Source organism: Leuciscus leuciscus (genome assembly GCF_965113295.1).
Source record: "Leuciscus leuciscus genome assembly, chromosome: 15".
NCBI lineage: Eukaryota > Metazoa > Chordata > Actinopteri > Cypriniformes > Leuciscidae > Leuciscus > Leuciscus leuciscus.
In genome coordinates this window covers 1,907,102-1,934,601 of record NC_138739.1, presented here as the reverse complement: position 1 = coordinate 1,934,601, position 27,500 = coordinate 1,907,102, and the positions used below count along the sequence as shown (strand labels likewise).

The following is a 27,500-nucleotide window of genomic DNA, read 5'->3' as shown; positions in this document are numbered from 1 at the left end:
TGATTGAAGTATACCATTAGTTTTCCACAAACTGAGGCACATGTTAATATTAAGAAGGTGCACAGTGTCATACACACAAACACAAAACACCATCATGGTGACACACACACGACTCCAAATAATGCCATAAACATTCATTAAACAATATATGATGTAATATAAACCCCAAATGTATAAAACTGATAACAAAAACCAAAAAGAAACATAATTATTTAAATGAAATAGCATCAAATGTGAAGTGTCACACAGGGAATTCTGGGAATGTCCATTTAGAGAAACAACAGGAACAGAAAAAAGAGACGAGCAGAAACACAAGAACTACAACTGACTTCAGACACAGCCTTAGATGAAATCAACTGAAGAGGAAAGAAGACATTAAATCTGTGAAGATCTCAGCAGAGGAGGATTAAACAACTCCACAAACAGCATTACCAGCTTCACTTATTACTAACCAGACTGACTTGATTTCTGCCATACATCTACAGTTCTGTTTGAGAATTAACAGAGGTTTAGATGTTGATGATTTATTGTTTCATTTGAAGTCACCATGATGGAGATCAGTGACTGCTTTAGTTGGGCTCTTGACCCTTGACTTTCTGACATTAGTTTTTCTCTGCCTGCTGTAACTCTGTGTTTATAAGACATGCTGATTATGGCTAGGAAATCAGAGAGAAAATGAATCATGTGATGTTGGTTGTGTATCAGTGATGGAAATCACCATGTTTGATTCACTGAGCTCTTATAGAGTCTTATCTTTGATTATATGTGTTATTAATTTTACATTATTGATTGTAGTAGCCCTATGATTCTACAGCATGTGATCCATCATTACTGTGATAATCAGAAGAATTTTTAACACAAGGTTTGAACTACTGTATCTTTCAGACACACACAGACATCAAGAGTCAGCGTATGAATCTCAACAATGGTGATGATATAAGTGCAGTGCACTTGATGGAGCCTCCAATCAAAACTCATCAGTATCTCCCAGCATGCATTGCAGCAGGAATACATTATGCTGAATTGCCTTAGTATTTTCTTTTATTATTATATCTGCTTTTATTTTAGCTGTTGTTTTTGTTGCAGCTTTTTAGTAGCTTGTTTTGTGATGTTCAGAGTTTTATCTGATTATTGTGTTGATTGTCACCGTTGTTGAGATTCATACGCTGAATCTTGATGTCTGTGTTGGTTTAAATTGAACAGTAGTTCAAAACCTTTTTTCTACACCATGTATTTTTAAAGTTCTTCAGATTAGCTGTTGCTCGCTGCTGGCTTACAGAGATAATATACTCAATAATATGAATTATTTATTTTTAATATTATAATTAATATTATCACTTTGCTTATAAAGTGAGAGATAAGACTCTTTATGAGATCAGTGAATCAGGCCACAATCACCTGATCACATTTTCTCTCTGATTTTCATGCCATAACGTTTGTGTTATATAACCACACAGTTAAGGCAGTCAGAGTAAATCTAAAGTTAAAAAGTCAAGTGTCAAGAGCCCAACTAAAGCAAACACTCATCTCCATAATGGTAACTTCAAACTTTATTATTTTCAATAAAATATCAACGTCTGAACCTCTGGTAATTCTCAATAATTAGATTACAGGAAACCACAGCTGGCAGGTTTTTATTTTTTATATAAAAGTTCAGTTCAATGTTCAATGCCATAAAACCTAAAATATTACTACCGTATTTTTTACGGTAAATCGCTTTCAAACAGCTGGCAGTTTTTTACCGTAAACTTTAGTTCAGTGCCGTAAAACATACATATTTCTACCGTGTAATTTCTAACGGTAAGTAATGGTAAATGCAACGGTAAGGTTTTTTTTACAGTGTACTTCCAAAATCCGTACATTTAACAGTATTTTACTGTAAAACTACATGAAATGTCCCGTGAGAGCTATTACAGTTTTTCACGGTATATAATAAGGGTACATACCGTTAAGGATTTAACATGTTTTTTCCGTTGCTTTTTTACAGTATTTTACCGTTCAAATTACGATTTTTTTTTACAGTGTATACATTTTACAACTTAACAGTACAAATTACAAATTTGAAATCACCAGATAACCTGCAGCTGACTTCACGTATAGAAAAAATACACGACTTAATATGATTTAAAAATGTTCATGTGCGCTGCATCATTTAAAATCCTAACGTTAGAGAAATTTACATATGTTTGTACACTTTTAACTGGTAGCTCTATTCTAAATATTTTGAAAAATGGAAAACCTAACGTGGGTGTTAGTGTAGCTGATACCAACTAGACGGCAACATTATTTGAAACCGCTGAATACTTGCATATGTTTGTAGCCATCCAAACAATTCCCCCCTTAGAGCGCGAACTTCTGTGCATCTGTTTGGAATACGTCTGAGTGCATGTTCAGCGATGACGTCACTTTTTTTTTTACGCCACTAGAGGACGTATGTTTGACATTAAAGTATTTGATTATGGTTGAATCTATTTTTCAAGTTCCCTAAACTCTTAACTTTAGTGTAGTTGTAAAAACTCAAAAAAACTATTACTGTTAATTTAAATCTCTGATAGATGTTGAATAAACTGAAAAATAATAGTTAGCTAAACTTTTTGGCACATTTTCAGTAACAGGTACTTTCCATTTTAAGTTAGTTATACTGTTTGGGTTTACAGTGCACTAGAGTAAAACGGGTTTAATGTTACTACTTGTTTCAGAACATTCAAAAGTAACATTCCCATAATGTTTAAAGAATGATACAATGGAATGTTCCTTTAACGTTAAAGTAAAAAACATAACCTGGATGTCAGAGAACCTTTTCATAACTTGATGATGTTAGCAAAACGTTCTTAGCACTTATTGTTGTTAGCTAGGAGACTATTTATCTCATAAATGCAGTTTATAGAAGCAGCACGCACATTCTTCTGAACACTCTTGATCTCAGATGATTAGCAGCATTACTGTGATGTGTTTTCAGGTATCGTGATGTGGCCGCGCGTTCTGCTAGCGTGTTTGCTGCTCGAGTTCTGCTGCGCGGCTCCACACGCTCACATCAACCGGCTTGCGCTCTTCCCCGACAAGAGCGCCTGGTGCGAAGCCAAGAACATCACGCAGATCGTCGGACACATGGGCTGCACACCACGATCCATACAAAACAGGTCACACACACAAACACACACACACACACACACTCTTAATCTTGTCCAGTTTAGGGAATTCTTGAACATTTCTGTGTGTTCGTTTGACCTAAATAAACATTAGCCTTATGAAATACTGCGATACTTGAGCAGGGCAACAATTGCAGATTATCATCTGTTGTGTTTGGTGTTGTGTTGTGTTTTTCAGGGCCTGTCTGGGTCAGTGTTTCAGCTACAGCGTTCCCAACACATTCCCACAATCCACCGAGTCTCTGGTCCACTGTGACTCCTGCATGCCGGCGCAGACGCAGTGGGAGGTGGTGAGTGTGTCTCGTTACACGCTGAGTTTGACAACTACACACACTCTTATGAGCCGCACTGGTGCACAACAGATCATGGGACTGCGATAGTGAAAACTGCAGAAGTGCTGCGAGTAAATGAAAACATTTGTGCCGCAGAAGTGGAAACGACAGATTTCATATTTGTAGTAATAGTGGAAATGATAGATTTCATATTTGTAGTAATAGTGGAAACGACAGATTTCATATTTGTAGTAATAGTGGAAATGATAGATTTAATATTTGTAGTAATAGTGGAAATGACCAATTTCATATTTGTAGTAATAGTGGACACAACAGATTTTATATTTGTAGTAATAGTGAAGCAGTGAATTTCATATTTGTAGTAATAGTGAAAATGACAAATTTTATATTTGTAGTAATAGTGAAAATGACAAATTTCATATTTGTAGTAATAGTGAAAATGACAAATTTCATATTTGTAGTAATAGTGAAAACGGCAGATTTAATACTTGTAGTAATAGTGAAAACGACCAATTTCATATTTGTAGTAATAGTGAAGGAGTGAATTTCATATTTGTAGTAATAGTGGAAACGACAGATTTCATATTTGTAGTAATAGTGAAAACTACCAATTTCATATTTGTAGTATTAGTGAAGGAGTGAATTTCATATTTGGTATAATAGTGAAAACAACAGATTTAATACTTGTAGTAATAGTGAAAATGACAGATTTAATACTTGTAGTAATAGTGAAAACGACCAATTTCATATTTTAGTAATAGTGAAGGAGTGAATTTCATATTTGTAGTAATAGTGAAAACAACAGATTTCATATTTGTAGTAATAGTGAAGGAGTGAATTTCATATTTGGAATAATAGTGAAAACAACAGATTTCATATTTGTAGTAATAGTGAAGGAGTGAATTTCATATTTGGAATAATAGTGAAAACAACAGATTTCATATTTGTAGTAATAGTGAAGCAGTGAATTTCATATTTGGAATAATAGTGAAAACGACCAATTTCATATTTGTAGTAATAGTGAAGGAGTGAATTTCATATTTGTAGTAATAGAAAAGGAGTGAACTTCATATTTGTAGTAATAGAAAAGGAGTGAATTTCATATTTGTAGTAATAGTGAAAACGACCAATTTCATATTTGTAGTAATAGTGAAGGAGAGAATTTCATATTTGTAGTAATAGAAAAGGAGTGAATTTCATATTTGTAGTAATAGTGAAAACGACCAATTTCATATTTGTAGTAATAGTGAAGGAGTGAATTTCATATTTGTAGTAATAGAAAAGAAGTGAATTTCATATTTGTAGTAATAGTGAAGGAGTGAATTTCATATTTGTAGTAATAGTGAAGGAGTGAATTTCATATTTGTAGTAATAGAAAAGGAGTGAATTTCATATTTGTAGTAATAGTGAAAACGACCAATTTCATATTTGTAGTAATAGTGAAAACGACCAATTTCATATTTGTAGTAATAGAAAAGGAGTGAATTTCATATTTGTAGTAATAGTGAAAACGACCAATTTCATATTTGTAGTAATAGTGAAGGAGTGAATTTCATATTTGGTATAATAGTGAAAACAACAGATTTAATACTTGTAGTAATAGTGAAAATGACAGATTTCATATTTGTAGTAATAGTGAAAATGACAAATTTCATATTTGTAGTAATAGAAAAGGAGTGAATTTCATATTTGTAGTAATAGTGAAAACGACCAATTTCATATTTGTAGTAATAGTGGAAACGACAGATTTCATATTTGTAGTAATAGTGAAGGAGTGAATTTCATATTTGTAGTAATAGTGGAAACGACAGATTTCATATTTGTAGTAATAGTGAAGGAGTGAATTTCATATTTGTAGTAATAGTGAAAATGACAAATTTCATATTTGTAGTGATAGTGAAAATGACAAATTTCATATTTGTAGTAATAGTGGAAACGACAGATTTCATATTTGTAGTAATAGTGAAGGAGTGAATTTCATATTTGTAGTAATAGTGGAAACGACAGATTTCATATTTGTAGTAATAGTGAAGGAGTGAATTTCATATTTGTAGAAATAGTGAAGGAGTGAATTTTATATTTGTAGTAATAGTGGAAACGACAGATTTCATATTTGTAGTAATAGTGAAAACGACAGATTTCATATTTGTAGTAATAGTGAAGGAGTGAATTTCTTATTTGTAGTAATAGTGGAAACGACAGATTTCATATTTGTAGTAATAGTGAAGGAGTGAATTTCTTATTTGTAGTAATAGTGGAAACGACAGATTTCATATTTGTAGTAATAGTGAAGGAGTGAATTTCATATTTGTAGTAATAGTGAAGGAGTGAATTTCATATTTGTAGTAATAGTGAAAATGACAGATTTCATATTTGTAGTAATAGTGAAAACGAAAAAAATCATATTGAAAATGGTAGAAATTGTAGAAATACTGAATCCAAATTGTCATTTCTGCATTTTTCCCTATTCCAGTACAAATATGATCATGTAGTCGCAATTTAGATTGAGTTATAATGCAATTTTCACTATTGCAAATTGTCCCAAATTTCATCAATATTATGACTAAATGATCCTACTTGTGCTGCACTAGTGAAACTGAACACTACAGAAGTCCTGCAGTTTGTTTTCTGGCATTCTCAGAATCCATCATGTCCACTGGAGAACACGCGCGTCACTGTTAGCTTCTGTTAGCACTGTTAGCTCGTTCCGCTGGAGTGATGAATGTGGCGTGTGGCGGACTGTAACACAAGAGCTGCGAGGAAACCACAAATACCTATTTAACATCAGCGTAATGATGGATGGACTCGCGAGAGACTCTTTATGAGGCGTGTTGAAAGACAACAAACATACTCATCAGTCTTGCGCAGAGAACACGGCGTGTTTTAACTGAGTGTGTGTGTGTGTGTGTGTGTGTGTGTGTGTGTGTGTGTGTGTCGGGTTTGTGTATTTACAGTATTTAGAAGTGGGCTTTAGTTCTGCCCTCTAGTGTTGGAGTTTATTTAGCTTTGCCTGGCAGAGGACGGGAATGTTTGACCACCAGTGTGTGTGTGTGTGTGTGTGTGTGTGTGTGTGTGTGTGTGTGTGTGTGTGTGTGTGTGTGTGAGATGTCAGCATATGAAAATAATGTCTTTGTTTGCCCTGGTTCTCACCCGTGGAGATCTGAGAATCGCTGTATTGACATTAACTGAACGTTCTGACGCACAAAGAATGTTGGACTTGAAAAGCTTTTGCTATATTTACGTGCTAACATCATGTTCTGGTTCTCTGTTAGCGTTAGCCGCGGACTCAAAGGGGCCGCTCTCTGCTACTTATTATGTTCTTTTATACAATCTGGTTTTGATAGAGAGCAGTTCATGTTCTGTGAATAAAACAGACCGAGGCTTGTGTTGACAAAGACCTGCAGTAATGTGACAGAACCTGATCTGACCCTGAACGCTCACTTACAGTAGACTAGCGTTAGCCTGACGTTACACAGTGTGCTAACCAGAGCCATGCAGGGTCAGTCTCATTTATAGCCAAACACTGATGTTTAATTTCAGATTTCACTCTGTTTGCTTGTTGCAACTACTTAAAGGGTCTTTCTTCTTCCCGGAGAGTTTGTTGGTTGATATAAAAATATTGTATAGTTCCATTGTGTCTATGTGGTGTTATTAATATGCTTTAAGACAAACCATGTGTAGATTCATAAGTCGACAGCATTGCTGAGTATTTTCTCCTTAAAACTGCAGTGAACCAAAGACAGTCTCAAAAACACGCTTTGAAATCGCTGGTGTTTCTGACGTCACAAACTACCTTGTAACCAATCAGATCAACGTGTGATCGTCAACCAGTGGATCTCTGAGCTGAGTGAGTGAGTGGAGGCGGGGCTCATTTGCATATTCATAGAACCACGTATACTAAATGAGGCGAGGGTGTCGAGTTACAGTCAAGATATTTTAAGACAAGAAGAATTTTTTCACATGAAAAAACTTTTCAATATTGTAATTTTGGTGATCAAAGATGCGTTTTAAAGGAAAAAATTATTGACAATAACATCATTCTTGAAGCAAAAAGCCTGTTTTTCTTATGTAGACAGTCAAAAGTAGCCGTGCGTTTTGACACTCCTTTGCCAGCCATGTATTAACATAAAAACTTGTTGTTCTCTTCATTTGCATTACATTTATTCATTTAGCAGAGGCTTTTATTCAAATGAGGAGCATCAGCACAAGCGTTGTGTCCAAGCGCAGCCCCCCAGTCTCTCTCTCTCAACACTGAGTGATTAAACTGCAGTTCATCCACTGGCCACTAGAGGCTGCAGAAGAGACTCATTACCCATAAACCCACATGTTATACACAACTCTACAGCAGAAACACATGTGTACAGTCTGGTGCAGAAAGTGGTTTTGGTCTATAAAGCTAATGTTGCCCTTCATGACGACTGTGAGGGTCGATCCGTTTAAATTATATTAAGCCTTAAAGTTCTGCATAATTAAGGGCGTGGCCACTTGAGTGACAGGTGGATTGCCGCTGATGTCACTACTAGCCGTTTGTCTGCTAGCGTTAGCGTCACGTCACCTCAGCTAATCCGCCTCGCTGCACATTTTCGTTTATCCAGGAGTGACGCGCGGCCAAGATGGCGATGGCCGGCCCCGCCCACTTTGGGCTTCAGAAACGCTCTTCAGAAACACTACGGGTGACGTCACACACACTATGAACATATTTATATAGTCTATGATTGTGTCACAGTATGACCTCACGTCGCCTCAGATCTCGACTCTCACCGATCAGGTCACGCTGACTGTGTGTGTGTGTGTGTGTGTGTGCAGGTGACCCTGGACTGCGCCGACAGTGATGAAGCCCCGCGCGTGGATAAGCTAGTGGAGCGGATCCTGCACTGCAGCTGCCAGTCGTGCAGTAAAGACAGCGGCCAGGAGGGGGCGCTAGTGCAGATCTACCCGTCAGAGCTGTCGGACGACACACAAACACACGCGCACTCAGACACACACACGCCCGAGGCCGGGTGACACCCGACTCTCGCTCTGTTCAAAGCACTTTTACACCTAGAGATCATGACACTAATCCAGACTTAAGCACAATCACTGAAGCCTCCGCCAGCTCTGTGAATACACACACACACACACACACACACTCCACTTTATATTACTGACACATTTACACACGACCAGATCCATATATACACGTAATGTAGCCTACAGGAACACGTGTGTCACTTGTTTAATCACAATAAAATGTGAAATCACCTCATGTGTGAATGTTTCTTCTTATACACTGCTGTTCAAAAGTTTTGGATCGTAAGATTTTTAATGTTTTTAAAAGAAGTCTCTTTAAGGCTGCATTTATTTGATTAAAAATACAAGAAGAAAAAAACTGTAATATTGTTAAATATTATGAAAATTTTAAATTACTTTTGTATGAATAAAAGTATTTATTTATTTCCCCCCCCAATTTTTTTTACTTTCTATTCATCAAAGAATCCTGAAATAAAAAAGTAAATAACTGTTTTCAACACTGATAATAATCATAAATGTTTCTTGAGCATCAAATCCTCATATTAGAGTGATTCCTGAAGGATCATGTGACACTGAAGACTGGAGTAATGATGCTGAACATTCAGCTTTGATCCTTACTATATATTCACATAGACAACAGATGATTTACACTGGAATAATATTTCACAATCTTACTGTTTTTTGTTTTTGTATTTTTAATTAAATAAATGCAGCCTTGGTGAGCAGAAGAGACTGTTAAAAACGTAAAAAATCATACCGATCCAGAACGTTTGACTGGTAGTGTACATCCTACAGCAGCGTAATTATATGCATTTGCAAAAAGCATATATAATTATATGTAAAAATAGGCTTTGTTTTATTTATGAAGCGTTTTTCACAACACATCCCCCTTTAAAGCCCCAGTGAGCGAGCCAAATGTCGCACAGTAAGTGGTTTATGAGTAATAGTTGATGTATGTCCTGCATTGATGTAGTTACAGTGATTTTCAGATGAAAAGGTCAGTGTTTGCCATGGGAACCGTCAGGGACGCTTTCTGACCCACATTTACAAGGAAATTACAGGAAGAACAAGAGCTTGTGTGTGTTATAAAGCCAGGAAACACACACACACACACACACACACGTGATCGTGACGACTTTCCTCTGACTTCTATTGTGTTTGTTTTGAAAAAAAAATTTTCATCCTCACACAAACATTTCAGCATTTCTACATTATTATTATATTTTGACGCCATGGCTTCAGTTGACCAGCAGGTGGCGCTATGAGCATGTGTGTGTTTTTTATACATAACTTTTCACCTAATTTGGTCTTTTTCCATCCGCTCTGCATATTCATATTTGTTTTGCCCATTTCCCCCTTTTTGCTTTTGTCATTAGCCTTTAGATTGCTGGCTAGGCTAGGCTACAAACAACCTAAATGCGGTGCATTTTCTGTCAAGCTTCTTCACAAAGTGCTTACAAAATAAAAAACGTCTTGTGATCAGCACTAATTAGCTTCCTTCCACTGTAAGCAATTAGCTGCAACACAGCCAACTTAGAAAGTCACGACTCAAAGAAAATCGTGAGTTTCCACCCTGATAATTATGTTCTTGAGAGAGTCTTCGTCTCATGTTGTGTTCCAGAGTTTGTTTTGTTTCCTCTGAAATAAACCCTTATTAAATCCTAAAGTCCTGAATGATTGATGATTATTATCAGACATGTATCTCAGCTAACAGGGAACGATCTCGCAATATTCTCTCAAAGTTATGAACAAACGTTCTTCCTGTAACATTATTATAACGTTCCTTCACAGTTATCTGGTCTTTAATAATGTTCTCAAAATGTTATCAGAAACATCGTTCATGGTGCGTTTTAGTTTGACATTCATGAACGTTAAAAAGCAAAGTTTACATAACCAAGAAAAAACGTTTTAAAAACTGAATGAATTGAACTGTCAGAGAACAATTAGAAAACAATGTTTTCATAATGGAAACATTAGCAAAACGTTATTAGAAACGTTATTTCAAACGTTATTTCGACATTCTTACAAACTTTTACCTCAGTAAACATGGTTTACTTCCACAGACAGTAAAACTTGATATTAACGTCACCACTGTCATAAAATATGTAAATTTCACAAATTAATATCATTTTTAAAAGCTTCTGATAGAGTTTGATGAGATAACATTACATTTGTTATTGTTTTACTCTAGTCAACAGTAACTTTATGGTATTTTGGTGGAAACTAATTTATTTTTAAAAATTGAACCTGTTATCCATCCGCGTCCTCTCTGCCCATGCCTCTCTCTCTCTCTCTCTCTCTCTCTCTCTCTCTCTCTCTCTCAGTGTGATGTGTGTATCCTCTGGATAACGGGATAAAATCACCTCAGCTCTACATCAGGTAAGACGCTGGAAACTTCTTCCTGTATTCCTGTAATCTCTGAGTGAGTTTTGTCTTTATTACATCTCTTTTCTCAAGCTGTTGTTATATTCGCTCCGACGACACGGATCCAGAGGGTTTTCGGGTGTTCAAACACACCGTGTCTCAATACTTATTATGAGCATCTCGGGCGCATTCCGGTCAGTTCAACCGATTCCGTGAAATGCCGTTAACTCGGAACGCGCCAAAAAGACGCTTAAATAAAGCGCGCGAAAAGTGTTTATTCAGTTCTGCTCTGATTCCCAAGTCTTTGTTCGCGAAGTGTCCAGACTGACTGGAGATAATCAATCAATCAATCAATCAATCAATCAATCAATCACACACACAGACATCGTCAGGTTTTGGTTTTAGTGTTAACGAATTCTCAAAGAACTCTGTTTATTGAAATATAATGTTTATAGTGCTATATAGAGTACACAGTATAGTGAAATCAGTTAAATCAAATCTAAATGTTGTATAGTGAGGCAACGCCCTCAAGTAAAGGCTTTGAAATAACTTTCTGAATGATGTTTGGGTTATGTTGCATTGTGTGTCATTAATAAAATTAAAAAAACTTTCAGTTCTATCATAATTTCAATGAACCTTATATGTCTTCAAGCCCTGCTTTATTAATGAGTTTGATCATATGTTTCATTTTGTGTGTAGTATCTGTGTACAGAAACATTGATCTGTTGTCGCTCATCTCTACATCTTTATTGTCATAGTTGTTATCTCAATACATTGTGTTTGTTCCTTTATGTCTTTGTTCAGAAGGGCAGAAAAATGTTTTTGCATTTCTGAGACTGACTCAAATGTGTTTAGCTGTTTGTAGTCTGCAAAAAAACAACATTAATATATGTGAAAGTGTATGTATGTGTATACATGTACAGTCAGATCCTTTTTTTCCATCATTCAGGAAAGGATCTCTATCATTCACATCAGTAGCATCTCCATCTAGATACTAGATTCTGATTAAACAAACAAATCCGATTTCATCACTTGAAAACTATGTTTTGTATGTGAACAGTGGATTTATGTGAAGTGTGAATAAACCCACTGTTAGGTCGTTTCAGATTGGTTTTATTAGCATGACAACAAAAACAGGACAGGGCCTTTCACACCAAGAACAATGACTTTAGGGTTCAACACCAACTTATTATCGTTATAGTTAGTGTGGACTTCACTATTTAATCAGAGTTTAAGGCCCGTTCACATCAAGAATGATAACTATAACGATAACTACATTAGTGTCCGCGATATCGTTCTGTTTACTATAAGCGCACTGCAGTTTTGTCGTCTATCGCTTTAAATGCTCGAGCTCTTTAAAGCAGGATGGATTCTGATTGGCTGTCAATGTTTTTATGGTTCATCAGAGGGAAAAAATCGTTCTGAAATGGTCGTATCGGTATAGTTGTAAGTGTGTACTTTTAAATGTTGAACGATTTTAAAACTATATCTTCATTGTTATTGTTATAGGTATGAACAAAACTACAAATATAAAAAGTTTGTCAATAATTATTAAAAAAGGGCTGCCAAAATAAGTGGGAGGAGCCACTTTTACTAAAATGGCTATAACTTGTGATTGGAATATTTTCACCAAACTCGACGCACCCTTGTAAAAGTTCATTCTGTGGTCATGTGAAAATGCACGCTGCGACTCGCCACTTGGTGGTGCTATAACATGAAAAAAAAAGGAAAAATGGCTATAACTCGCCTTCACAATTTTCACGTGCTTAAAGGATTGTGTACCATGCAATTTTTGGCACACACCCACAACATTCAAAACTAGAAACATAGAATTCCTCATTCTGAGCAACTTTGCTTCTAGGACCGCCACTGTCAATCGAATCGTTCGTTAAATATTGGAGATTATTTCAAAAAACAACTTTCATGAACTAGTTCTAGATTTTTGCCTCAAGCTCGATAAAACCCTTGTGACACATTTTTCGGGACTCTCAAGGTCAGTAAGCTTGTGCTTAAAGACCCTAAAAGGGTCCTATAATGCCCTTTACACAAGATGTAAAGTAAGTCTCTGATGTCTCCAGAGTGTGTGTTAAGTTTCAGCTAAAAATACCCCACAGATATTTTTTTGCCATGTTAAAATTGTTACTTTTTGAGGGTGAGCAAAAACGTTTTTGTGTGTTCCTTTAAATGCAAATGAGCTGCTGCTCCCGGCACAGAGGGCGGAGCTTCAAGAGCTTGTGTGTTAGCAGCTCCGATTACCTCACACACACACGCACTGAACATTTCAAAAACTTTTAGCCTTTTATGTTCAAACTGGAGTCAGACAAAGATGCAGGGACTCAGAAGAAGTGACAACATGTAGAAGCAACAGGACATTTCTGAATGGTTAGTTGATGAAGTTATGAAACTGATGTGTAGTTATCTTCTAGTCACTGATTAGCATATTCTGTCATAATAATCTATAAATTGCGTTCCCGGGGGTGGGGTTTATGTAAATGTTAGGGTTAGTGATGTCACTAACCCGGGAGGAAGCTCATTGTAGTCTCTACCAGTCGTTTGTTGTAGTCCTTAAAAAGCTTTGAAGAGCGTTTCTGAAGCCCAAAGTGGGCGGAGCCGGCCGTCGCCATCTTGGCCGCGTGTCACTCCCAGATAAACGAAAATGCGCGGCGAGGCGGATTAGCTGAGGTAACGTGACGCTAACGCTAGCAGACAAACGGCTAGTAGTGACATCAGCGGCAATCCACCTGTCACTCAAGTGGCCACGCCTTTAATTATGCAGAACTTTAAGGCTTAATATAATCTAAACGGATGAGTTATAAAAAAATGTACCCCCTCACAGTCGTCATGAAGGGCAACATTAGCTTTATAGACCAAAGTTGGGTATATTAACATTTATGGGATTGAGTCGCTTCTGCAGCCTCTAGTGGCCAGTGGATGAACTGCAGTTTAAGTCACTCAGTGTCGGCTTTAAGAGAGAGACTGGGAGGCTGCGCTTGGTGTGAACAAAACTACAGATATAAAAAAATAACATTAACATATGTGTGTGTGTGTGTGTGTTGAGGATGTGTGGTATGGCGGTGCTGTTAGATGACGGTGGCGGTGATGAAGACTTTGACGTGTGTGACGGGGTCCGGATGCTCGCTGCTCCTCCTGTGGCTCAGTGTGACGGTGGGGTCTGGGGGCCTCGACGGGGCCGATGCGAGTGTGTGTTGTGGACGCTGGTCCTGCTGCTGTGGGACGTTCTGCTGCTGCTGGTGTGTGTGGGGCTGATGGTCCTGGTGTTCAGTGTGATTCTGCTGCCCGCCGGCCTGCTGCTGTACGCCGGCTTTCTGTGCCACTCGCGGGTACGTATACACACACACACACACACTTTCTGTGCCACTCGCGGGTACGTATACACACACACACACTTTCTGTGCCACTCGCGGGTACGTATACACACACACACACACACGCACTTTCTGTGCCACTCGCGGGTACGTATACACACACACACTTTCTGTGCCACTCGCGGGTACGTATACACACACACACACACTTTCTGTGCCACTCGCGGGTACGTATACACACACACACACACACACACACACACACACACACACACTTTCTGTGCCACTTGCGGGTACGTATACACACACACACACACACACACACACACACACACTTTCTGTGCCACTCGCGGGTACGTATACACACACACACACACACTTTCTGTGCCACTCGCGGGTACGTATACACACACACACACACACACACACACACACTTTCTGTGCCACTCGCGGGTACGTATACACACACACACACACACTTTCTGTGCCACTCGCGGGTACGTATACACACACACACACACACACACACTTTCTGTGCCACTCGCGGGTACGTATACACACACACACACACGCACTTTCTGTGCCACTCGCGGGTACGTATACACACACACACTTTCTGTGCCACTCGCGGGTACGTATACACACACACACACACACACACACTTTCTGTGCCACTCGCGGGTACGTATACACACACACACACACACTTTCTGTGCCACTCGCGGGTACGTATACACACACACACACACGCACACACTTTCTGTGCCACTCGCGGGTACGTATACACACACACACACACACACACTTTCTGTGCCACTCGCGGGTACGTATACACACACACACACACACTTTCTGTGCCACTCGCGGGTACGTATACACACACACACACACACACACACTTTCTGTGCCACTCGCGGGTACGTATACACACACACACACACACACGCACTTTCTGTGCCACTCGCGGGTACGTATACACACACACACACACACTTTCTGTGCCACTCGCGGGTACGTATACACACACACACACACTTTCTGTGCCACTCGCGGGTACGTATACACACACACACACACACACACACACTTTCTGTGCCACTCGCGGGTACGTATACACACACACACACTTTCTGTGCCACTCGCGGGTACGTATACACACACACACACACACTTTCTGTGCCACTCGCGGGTACGTATACACACACACACACACACACACACACTTTCTGTGCCACTCGCGGGTACGTATACAAACACACACTTTCTGTGCCACTCGCGGGTACGTATACACACACACACACACTTTCTGTGCCACTCGCGGGTACGTATACACACACACACACACACACACTTTCTGATCCACTCGCGGGTACGTATACACACACACACACACTTTCTGTGCCACTCGCGGGTACGTATACACACACACACACACACTTTCTGTGCCACTCGCGGGTACGTATACACACACACACACACACTTTCTGTGCCACTCGCGGGTACGTATACACACACACACACACACACTTTCTGTGCCACTTGCGGGTACGTATACACACACACACACACACACACACACACTTTCTGTGCCACTCGTGGGTACGTATACACACACACACACACACTTTCTGTGCCACTCGCGGGTATGTATACACACACACACACACTTTCTGTGCCACTCGCGGGTACATATACACACACACGCACACACACACACACACACACACACACTTTCTGTGCCACTCGGGGGTACGTATACACACACACACACACTTTCTGTGCCACTCGCGGGTACGTATACACACACACACACTTTCTGTGCCACTCGCGGCCTCGCGGGTACGTATACACACACACACACACACTTTCTGTGCCACTCGCGGGTACGTATACACACACACGCACACATACACACACACACACACACACTTTCTGTGCCACCTGCGGGTACGTATACACACACACGCACACATACACACACACACACTTTCTGTGCCACTCGCGGGTAGGCCTACGTATACACACACACGCACACATACACACACACACACTTTCTGTGCCACTCGCGGGTACGTATACACACATACGCACACACACACTTTCTGTGCCACTCGCGGGTACGTATACACACACACGCACACATACACACACACACACTTTCTGTGCCACTCGCGGGTACGTACACACACACACACACACACACACACACACACACACTTTCTGTGCCACTCGCGGGTACGTATACATACACACACATACACACACACTTTCTGTGCCACTCGCGGGTATGTATACATACACACACATACACACACACACACACACTTTCTGTGCCACTCGGGGGTACGTATACACACACACACACACACACTTTCTGTGCCACTCGCGGGTACGTATACACACACACACACACTTTCTGTGCCACTCGCGGGTACGTATACACACACACACACACTTTCTGTGCCACTCGCGGGTACGTATAGCCTACACACACACACACACACACACACTTTCTGTGCCACTCGCGGGTACGTATACACACACACGCACACGCACACATACACACACACACACACACTTTCTGTGCCACCTGCGGGTACGTATACACACACACGCACACATACACACACACACACTTTCTGTGCCACTCGCGGGTACGTATACGCACACATACACACACACACACTTTCTGTGCCACTCGCGGGTACGTATACGCACACATACACACACACACACTTTCTGTGCCACTCGCGGGTACGTACACACACACACACACACACACACTTTCTGTGCCACTCGCGGGTACGTATACACACACACGCTTTCTGTGCCACTCGCGGGTATGTATACATACACACACACACACACACACACACACACACACACACTTTCTGTGCCACTCGCGGGTACACACACACATACACACACACATGCTTTCTGTGCCACTCGCGGGTACACACACACACACACACACACACACACTTTCTGTGCCACTCGCGGGTACGTATACTAGAGTTGAGCCGGATACTCGGCTGAAACGAGTATCCGGTACGGATAAAGCACTTTTGCCGAGTACAAGTATTATACGAGTAATACGAGTCAATATCTGTGCTCGGATAAAAAAATAAAAAAATAAAAAGTTATGTTGACTTGAGATTAGGGCTGGGCGATATATCGATATAAAGAATATATCAATATATTTTTTAAATGCGATATGGAATTAGACCATATCGATATCGATATAGTTCAAATTTGCGCTGTGATCCTTGCTCCAAGCCAGCTTCTGACCCGGAGCTCTCTGCACTGCTCCCCGCGCCCCTGCCCCTCCTTTTCCACTTTGCGTGCGTGTTTAGAGCATGTTATGTTATAACATGAAATAAAGTCTTTCACCTCAGAAAAACAGACTTTCTTGTCCTGTCAGCCGTTATACTGTAGTCGTAGCGCACACTCAATTGCACGCGCAAATGCGGCGGCGCGCGCTGTATCGCCTCACTGTATATAAAGTGCAAAAGAAACTACGAGCATGCAACGCCGTTACGTTGTAAATTACACGAAATAAAAGTAATGCAGGTATGATTTTCATTCTATTCACCAGGAGAAGTTTCCATGTTTCATTAACAGTTCTTAGTATTGTGTATTCACCATGGTAACTGTCGTTTCCTTAATAACCCCAAAATGCCACTATTTTTCTTTGTGTTATTTTTTATATTTTTAAATGACTGTAGTGGCTCATACCAACATTGTATTAACAAAAACTAGTTTGGGACTGCTATTTAATAGCTTTAGCATAGGCCTAATGTTTATTTATTAGTACTAGTCTTTACTATTAGTCATATTCTTACAATTTATGTTAAGTAAAGGGGGACAGTACTTGTGTGTGTGTTAACAAATTTTGTGTAAACGTGTTATAATTTGCCTAATAATATTCTCTCTCTATATATAGGCAAATTATAACACGTTTACACAATTTTTTATATATATATTCAATGTAAAATTTCATAATCATAATTAATAAATCGCAATTCCAATTCCAAGGGAATAATCGGCAATTATGGTTTTTGTCATAATCGTGCAGCCCTATGGTGAAGAAACCTGTTTATTATTTATTCATTTGATTTTGCAAATGTTCACTGAAAGAGCCGGTTTCAATAAAACTACTTGTGACGTCATATTTGGCTTTGACTTTGACTGAACATTTGCTCTCACTTTGCGGAAAAAATATCGGGATATATATCATATATCGATATTCAGCATAAATATATAGGGATATGACTTTTGGTCCATATCACCCAGCCCTAGTTGAGGTGAAAACTCTTGTTCATTACATTTTACTTCATAATTGCAACCGCATGTGTTGTATTTATTGTTGCAAAACTTGTTCTGTATATAGTTCGTTTGTTATCGTGATCAAAACCATTGATTTGAAGCTCAATGCTGATGCTGTCATGTAAATAGTTTTCTAATCAGCAATAAATATAACAATTTCTGATCAACCCATATCAATTGCATGCTTAAAATAACATACCGGTTAAAGCCCCGCCCATTTCAAGACAACACGACCCACTTCCGGGTTAAATCCCGCCCACTTCCAGGTTAGGCCCCGCCCAGTCCGAGTACAGATACAGATAATGATAATTCATATGGTTAACAGATACAGATAATGCTGTACTCGCTCATCCCTAACGTATACACACACACACACACACACACACTTTCTGTGCCATTCGCGGGTACGTATACACACACACACACACACACACTCGCGTGCGCACACAAACACATAATATCCTGTAGCACTGCTCGATTATTCCCTTGAAATTGTAATTCACTCTTCACAGAGAGTTTGATTGACAGGTGATCTAACCAATCAGAATCACAATCAGAATCCGCCATTTTTGTCCGACACAGCAGTCAGGAGAGTTAGTAGATTAACGTTGGGTGTACTGACGTCTTTCCACGGTTAAAACAACATACCTTCTGATGTTCATTCATGTTTATTTGATGCTATAAAGTATAAATGAACTAGAAGGAAGAGATGATCGGTTCTCGAGCTCAAGAGCTTTAAAAGGCTCTACAGCGATCTGTCACACATTAAAGAGACACAAAAAGTATAATTTTTTTTACCAAACTTGAAAGTTGAGACTTTTTTCATATCAAAAGTACCCTGTCAGTCCGTGTCCTCTCTTCTCCGCGATGTGTGTTTCACTGTGTGAGAACATGGTGTGTGTGAGAGAGGTGTGGCTTGTCGGACATAGCAACAGTAACTAAAGGGGGCGGGTCTTTGCGAACGGTCAATTGCGATTATTAATTACAATTATTACAATTTATTTTGAATGATGTTTTGAACATCTTTATACCACTTTTTTTTAGGGATTGTATATATAGGCCTATTATAATAAATTTGTTTACACAAAAATAGTTGACACACACACACACACACACACACACACACACACACAGTACTGTCACCCTTTACTTAACATACACATAAATTGTAAGAATGATTAATACTGATAAATAAAAAGCAGGCCAATGAGGTTCAGCTATTAAATATCAGTCCCAAACTAGCTTTTGTTAATACAGTGTTGGTATGAGCACCACAGTCATTTACAAATATACAAAATAACACAAAGTGAAAAGAAAGTGGCATTTTGGGGTTATGGAAACAACAGTTACCATGGTGATACACAACACTAACAAGAACTGTTAATGTAAGATGGAAACTGCTCCTGATGAACAGAATGAACATCATCCTGCATGCTAATCCTTCTCAGCGAACACGACGTACCAGTAACGAGATTTATTGGTATTTTACTAATTTACAACGTAACGACGTTGCATGCAATAGTTTCTTTTGCGCTTTATATTTAGTGAAGCGATACAGCGCACGCACAGTTAAAGAGTGTGTGCTAGCGCAGTATAACGACTGACAGGAGAGGACAGTCAGTTTTTCTGATTTGAGAGACTTTATTTCAGCGAACACTTACGTCACTGGTAATTCCTATTGTTCTGGGTTCTCTGAAGTAGTCGTGATTCGCCTTTCACAACGTAACATGCTCTAAACACACCTCTTAAAGGGATAGTTCACCCAAAAATGAAAATTAGCCCATGATTTACTCTCCCTCAAGTCATCCTAGGTGTGTATGACACTCTTCTCTCAGAAGAATACAATCAGAGTTATATTAAAAAATACCCTGGCTCTTCCAAGCTTTATAATGGCAGTGAATGGCTGTTTCTGTTTTGGAATCCATAAAAGTGCATCTGTCCATCATAAAAGTGCATCTATCCATCATAAAAGTCAATTTATCCAAGATAAAAGTGCATCTATCCATCATAAAAGTCCATTTATCCAAGATAAAAGTGCATCTATCCATCATAAAAGTGCATCTATCCATCATAAAAGTGCATCTGTCCATCATAAAAGTGCATCTATCCATCATAAAAGTCAATTTATCCAAGATAAAAGTGCATCTATCCATCATAAAAGTCCATTTATCCAAGATAAAAGTGCATCTGTCCATCATTAAAGTGCATCTGTCCATCATTAAAGTGCATCTGTCCATCATAAAAGTCCATCCATCCATCATAAAAGTGCATCTATCCATCATAAAAGTGCATCTATCCATCATAAAAGTGCATCCATCCATGATTAAAGTGCATCTGTCCATCATAAAAGTGCATCTGTCCATCATAAAATTGCTCCACACGGCTCCGGCGGGATGACTTGAGGGTGAACTAACCCGTTAAGCACGCAGAATAATGCAAGTTAACTTTTTTATTTGTAATCGCAAGGTTTTTGAACTATTATGTAATCATGTTATCCGTAATCGTAATGGCGATTATAAATTGGATGACTTGTGCAGCCCTGATCTCCTGATCTCCTACAGGTGGTGGCGTCTTCGGCTCCTCTCTGCCAGTTCCTGGACGACAACAGTTGCTCCGCCCTCATCATCCTGGGCTTCGTCATGATGTCACCGCTTGTCGTGGTTGCTGCGGCGACGTTCTGCGCTCTTCTCAGGAGGCTCCACCTACTTTTATATTTTCAGCCAATCACAGGAGCCCGGTACCAAGGGCGGGGCTTGGGCTGGAGGCGGGACTTCCTCGCCTGGGTTTGACGGACAGACACACGCACCAATCTCAGGAGTGAGTGATGTCATGGGACAGCAACGGCGTATCTGTATCTGTAACATTCGTAACACAATATATGGAACTGCCAAAACGAGGATTATGTGGAGGCTTGTTTCAGCCAAATTAATCTTTTAACATGACTGAGAAATTAATAAGAAATTCAAGAAGTAGTGTTACCATGAACTAGTCAAATTGGGTAACACTTTATTTGACAGTGTCCTTGTTACATATGTTACATGTACTTACCATAGTAATAACAGTAAATTATGCATAATTACATGCAACTAACCCTCAACCAAACCCTAACCCTATAGTAAGTACATGTAGTTAATTATTATTACTCAGTACTTAAATATATAATTACTCTGTAACACGGACACCTTAAAATAAAGGGTAACCTAAAATTGTAACCCTGTTACATGTTATATTTTGAAACTACTTCCGCACATGTGGAAGAGTCTGTTTGCGTGCGATATATAGCAGTGGGGAAAAAAAGTGCTTTATTAATACAGTATCGCTATGAATGATACATTTTTTTCCTGAGGATAACGAGATGTTACAGACTTCGGATTTCAGTGTTACCAGACTGGTGTTACAGTGGTATACTAGTGTTTACCTGTGTATGTGTTTCGTCATCTGTGCAGTAATGTGAATAAACCACCTGAAATCAAACATGTGCTGGACTTCATTTCCACATCACATGTGTCCCAAAAGATAAAAATATCTCACTATTATAAATGCATGAGGCTCGGGATTAGTCCTGCTATATAGGGCGCGTTACCTCATCAAGAAACTCCAGAAGAACCGTAACTTCATAAGTTGTTGTTGGAGAAGTTGGAGCTCACAGGTCAGATTGACCCGAACACACTCAGCCTGTGATTTGCATATGCAAAACTCTTATCGACCCGGTGTACACTATGATTTATCACCATGGCAACAGGCAGCGGCTGGACCTTTGCCATGGCAACGTAATGGGACGAGAGAGGGTCGAGGTAATGACGAATAATGACAGTCAGCGGAGAGAAAGATGGACAGAACGTATGGAGAGATGAGAAGTACAGCTGAAAGAGTTTCTGCTGAAAGCAACAGCTCAACACTGCAGTTCTCTCCTGAACCAAAGACAGTCTCAAAAACACGCTTCGAAATCGCTGGTGTTTCTGACGTCACAAACGACCTTGTAACCAATCAGATCAACGTGTGATCGTCAACCAGTGGATCTCTGAGCTGAGTGAGTGGAGGCGGGGCTCATTTGCATATTCATAGAAGCGCGTATACTAAATGAGGCGAGGGTGTCGAGTTACATTCAAGATATTTCAAGACATGAAAATTTATTTTCAAGGAAAAAACGTTTAAATATGTCATTTTGGTGATCAAAGATGAGCTTTAAGGGATATAACTATTGACTACAGGGGGACTTTAATATCTTCAGTCATTTTGCTTCTCCTGTAAATATATCTTGATTTAAAGCTGCAGTGTGTAATATTTAGGAGGATCTGTTGACAGAAATGCAATATCATGGTGTATAAAGACCTTACATAATGAACCGTTATGTGTTTATTAGCTTAGAATGAGGCGTTTCTCTCTACACACACCGCGGGTCCGCTTACATCCACGTTTCTACGGTGGCCCTGAGCGGACAAACGCGTTTCGTCACTATGTTGTTCTTCGTGTAAAGAAGCTTCAGCTAAAGTCAGCAAATAAAACACTGACACAATGATGAACAAGTAACAATAGTATTCGCAATAACATCGTTTCACTGAATAATTAAGTAAAACTAATTTCTTAATTAATCTTTGTAATGAAACCTCATTGTTTAACTGGCTACTCTCTGCTGTCTCAGACGACGACATCACTTCCTGTCGGCCTCCGTAACTTCTGTTGGGTGCAGTTCACAACCTCACCACTAGATGCCGCTAAAACGTACACACTGCACCTTTAAGAATGTTAGGATATTTGTGACAGGAATAACAGAAGCCCATCAGAGTCATATTATAAAATAATGATGTAATGTAATTATGATCATTATGACACAGTAAAGCTGTTGACAGAGAATCCTCTCCATCTCTTAATGTCTTTATTACAGTCTCTGGGTAAGAGAGGCATTTAAAAATGACAAACTGCAGATTCAGATATGAATGTGTTCGGCAGTGTTAACGCACTACAAGTAATGCAAGTTATTGTGATCAGATTACTTTTTTCAAGTAACTAATGAAGTAACGTATTACTATTACATTTAAATCAAAATATCTGATTTACTTTTTCAAATAAGTAACACAAGTAACTGTTCTCCCATTTATTGACTGACAGCTGTCCTGTCCTCTATTGAGGGAATCATGGGTAAGTGCATGATGGGTATTGTAGTTCTGGACTAATGTGAGCATTTTCTCTTCTCACTGGCACAAACACACATTCAGTATTCCTCAGTATGACTAAAAACAGTGAAATGCAAACTCAGAATATTACACAAACCTGCAATAATTAAACATGTTAAAAAACACAAATATTCTTTATGTTTTTAATCTTCGTTTTTATTATCCCATATATTTTCCGTGGACCTTCAGTTATCTGAATTATGTTAAAAAGCACTTTTATCTATGACTTTAGCATCTATGACTAGATAAAAATCACATTTGTGTTTCATTTTTGTATTTTTATTGTATTTTATTTTATTGTATTTCTAAGATCCAGATCATTAACTTCACTTCTGCTGTGAAAGGGACTTTACACAAACAAGCAAGCCCAGCCCAGGTGACAAAAAGTAAGGCAAAAGTAATGTAACATATTAAAAAGAGAGTTGTGCCTGAACGATGTTGTGAGTGGTTGCTAGGGTGTTGCTATGTGTTTGAAGTGGCATTCCAGGTAGTTTCAAGGATGTTTCTGTGCAGTTGCTTTGATGTTCTGAATCATTGTTAATGTTGCTATGCAATTGTACTGGTGTTTTGGTCAGATTCATGGGGGTTGCTATGCAGCTGATATAGTGTTTTGGCCAGATTCATGGGTGTTGCTATGCAGCTGATATAGTGTTTTGGCCAGATTCATGGGTGTTGCTATGCAGCTGATATAGTGTTTTGGCCAGATTCATGGGTGTTGCTATGCAGCTGATATAGTGTTTTGGCCAGATTCATGGGTGTTGCTATGCTGCTGATAGTGTTTTGGCCAGATTCATGGGTGTTGCTATGCAGCTGATATAGTGTTTTGACCAGATTCATGGGTGTTGCTATGCAGCTGCTATGGTGTTTTGGCCAGTTTCATGGGTGTTGCTATGCAGCTGATATAGTGTTTTGACCAGATTCACGGGTGTTGCTATGCAGCTGCTATGGTGTTTTGACCAGATTCACGGGTGTTGCTATGCAGCTGCTATGGTGTTTTGGCCAGATTCAAAGGTGTTGCTATGCAGCTGATATGGTGTTTTGGCCAGATTCAAGGGTGTTGCTATGCAGCTGACAGTGTTTTGGCCAGATTCACGGGTGTTGCTATGCAGCTGCTATGGTGTTTTGGCCCGTTTCAAGGGTGTTGCTATGCAGCTGCTATTGTGTTTTGGTCAGTTTCAAGGGTGTTGCTATGCAGCTGATATAGTGTTTTGGCCAGTTTCATGGGTGTTGCTATGCAGCTGATATAGTGTTTTGGTCAGATTCATGGGGTTGCTATGCAGCTGATATAGTGTTTTGACCAGATTCATGGATGTTGCTATGCAGCTGCTATGGTGTTTTGACCAGATTCATGGGTGTTGCTATGCAGCTGCTATGGTGTTTTGGCCAGTTTCATGGGTGTTGCTATGCAGCTGATATAGTGTTTTGACCAGATTCACGGGTGTTGCTATGCAGCTGCTATGGTGTTTTGACCAGATTCACGGGTGTTTCTATGCAGCTGATATGGTGTTTTGGCCAGATTCAAGGGTGTTGCTATGCAGCTGATATAGTGTTTTGGCCAGTTTCATGGTTGTTGCTATGCAGCTGATATAGTGTTTTGGCCAGATTCACGGGTGTTGCTATACAGCTGATATAGTGTTTTGGCCAGTTTCATGGTTGTTGCTATGCAGCTGATATAGTGTTTTGGCCAGATTCACGGGTGTTGCTATGCAGCTGCTATGGTGTTTTGGTCAGTTTCACGGGTGTTGCTATGCAGCTGATATAGTGTTTTGGCCAGTTTCATGGGTGTTGCTATGCAGCTGATATAGTGTTTTGGCCAGTTTCATGGTTGTTGCTATGCAGCTGATATAGGGTCTCATTCATGAAACACGAGCAGAACGAATTTTTGTGTAAATCGTGTGTAAAGTGGTTCTGGCGTAAATTTTCGGATTCATTAAAATGTTCGTATTTTCCAAATGTTAGTTGGTACGAAAGAAATCTACACCTGCTCCCAGCCACGCGTAAATAGTGCGTTTAACATCCGAACGTTTTGCTCATTAATAAGGCTGCATTTTAATTCACCTTAATCAGTTACATATTTACACAGCATTTTGAAAAAATATTATATATAGTAATTACATACGGTTTTTCTTTTTACTTTTATTACGAGAGCCAGTAATAGCATCTGCAAACGGAACACAAGTCCGCGCAAGTCTTTTTAAAAAAAAAATTTATTCAAGCTGTTTATTCATTTATTTATTTTTTTCCGCAAGTCACAAGTGTTGCAGTCAAGCTTCATGTCGAACCATTTTCTTTTCACTTCTGGGACTGTTCGATTAACAGATGAAACTCCGTTAACTGCATGATCTGCATCTGTAGGCTAATATGCTGCCAAGCATTTTTACCTAAAGCATTTAGGTAAAAGCATTATTATCTAAAAAATCCTTTTTTTTTAGGACCTGATACGCCACTATGTACGCTTGAAAATAAAATGTGGCGTTTTGAATGAACTTCTGATAATAACACTTTAATTTCTGCATCTGAGAAATTTCTCTTCTTCATTTGCTTTTGAGAAGACATGTTGAAATCCTTCGTTTCGTGTCATAATATGATGCCCATATATAGTTGTCAGTCGGTTTTAATGGGCGGGATTTATGGTAATTGAGAATGAGCGTGCACGCGCGCGTCCCATTTACGACTGATTGGAATTCATTAACCCACACACACATTTCACTATCAAATCTGACGTTTACGAAGTATTTGTGAATCAGGAGAAGAATTTTCGGGAATGTCTCTTTACGCGCAAATCACTCACATATTTACTCAAATATTTACGAATGTTTCATGAATGAGACCCATAGTGTTTTGACCAGATTCATGGGTGTTGCTATGCAGCTGCTATGGTATTTTGGCCAGTTTCAAGGGTGTTGCTATGCTGCTGATATGGTATTTTGGCCAGTTTCAAGGGTGTTGCTATGCAGCTGATATGGTATTTTGGTCAGTTTCAAGGGTGTTGCTATGCTGCTGATATAGTGTTTTGGCCAGATTCACGGGTGTTGCTATGCAGCTGCTATTGTGTTTGACCAGTTTCACGGGTGTTGCTATGGCGTTCTGGGTAGTTTTAAGAGTGTTGCTAGGCAGCTGCTACTGTTTTGTGGCTGGTTGTCAAAGCATTGCCATGCGGTTGCTAGGTGTCTGTTTTAGTGAAAGACTGCAGACGTGTCTCAGCTCCTCGTTTAATGTGTTTTTCATCTTTCTCTGCAGATCAGACTGAATCTGTTCGAGTGTTTTGTTGTGCCGTCCCTCGTCTCTCTGACCCCCGTGACTCTCATTACTCTGAGCTGTAGGGTCTCATTCAATGATGAAGAAGTACTGATCTTCATCATAGACACTTCTAATTCTCAAGACCGTGGGTTACTGGCATCATCATGAACCAGCGTTTACAATCGATAACACCTCCATTATGTGACACATTTTCACAATAAATACCTTGAGTTTATATCTTGAGTGTAACATAAATTCAATCCTGCTAAATCAATAAAAAATATAAATGTTTATGTACTGTATATGTAAATAAATGCAAATTAGATGGTCAGACCAACGCTGTTTTTCATTAAAGAAGACTTGGTATCTTCAGTTACTTTGCTTCTCCAGTAAATGTGTCTTGATTTAAGAGTGTTCAGATATTCGTCCTGGAAAACAAGAGAAGTATACTGAGTAATAGCACATTGTTTCTGAAACAGGAACTGTCTGTGTGGTTAATTAGCACTTCGAGGTTAGCACGCCCACAGCGAGAGTCCACGAGCTAATGACCCTCCACAGCTGCTCTTCTCCCATAATGCACCTCTCCGGCTCTTATCGTTCGAGCTCTTATCGCTCGAC

The 27,500-nt window shown here is 39.4% G+C and overlaps 2 protein-coding genes across 2 annotated transcripts in view; both read left to right on the top strand.

The window, feature by feature from the left end:
- Positions 1 to 8,683, top strand: part of nbl1 (NBL1, DAN family BMP antagonist) — an 11,970-nt gene extending 3,287 nt beyond the window's left edge. Inside the window, exons 2-4 of the mRNA XM_082138788.1 lie at positions 2,960 to 3,140; positions 3,328 to 3,439; positions 8,249 to 8,683. Coding sequence (XP_081994914.1) covers positions 2,968 to 3,140; positions 3,328 to 3,439; positions 8,249 to 8,446 — 483 coding nt within the window. The 5' untranslated portion in view covers positions 2,960 to 2,967 and the 3' untranslated portion in view covers positions 8,447 to 8,683. The remainder of the gene's footprint in view (positions 1 to 2,959; positions 3,141 to 3,327; positions 3,440 to 8,248) is intronic.
- A 136-nt stretch (positions 8,684 to 8,819) lies between these two features.
- tmem88bl (transmembrane protein 88b-like) lies at positions 8,820 to 21,927 on the top strand. The gene is made up of 3 exons (XM_082138782.1): positions 8,820 to 10,831; positions 13,875 to 14,157; positions 21,030 to 21,927. The coding sequence occupies exons 2-3, from the start codon at positions 13,876 to 13,878 to the stop codon at positions 21,255 to 21,257; spliced, it is 510 nt and encodes a 169-aa protein (XP_081994908.1). The 5' UTR covers positions 8,820 to 10,831; position 13,875; the 3' UTR covers positions 21,258 to 21,927.
- The last annotated feature ends 5,573 nt before the right edge of the window (positions 21,928 to 27,500 follow it).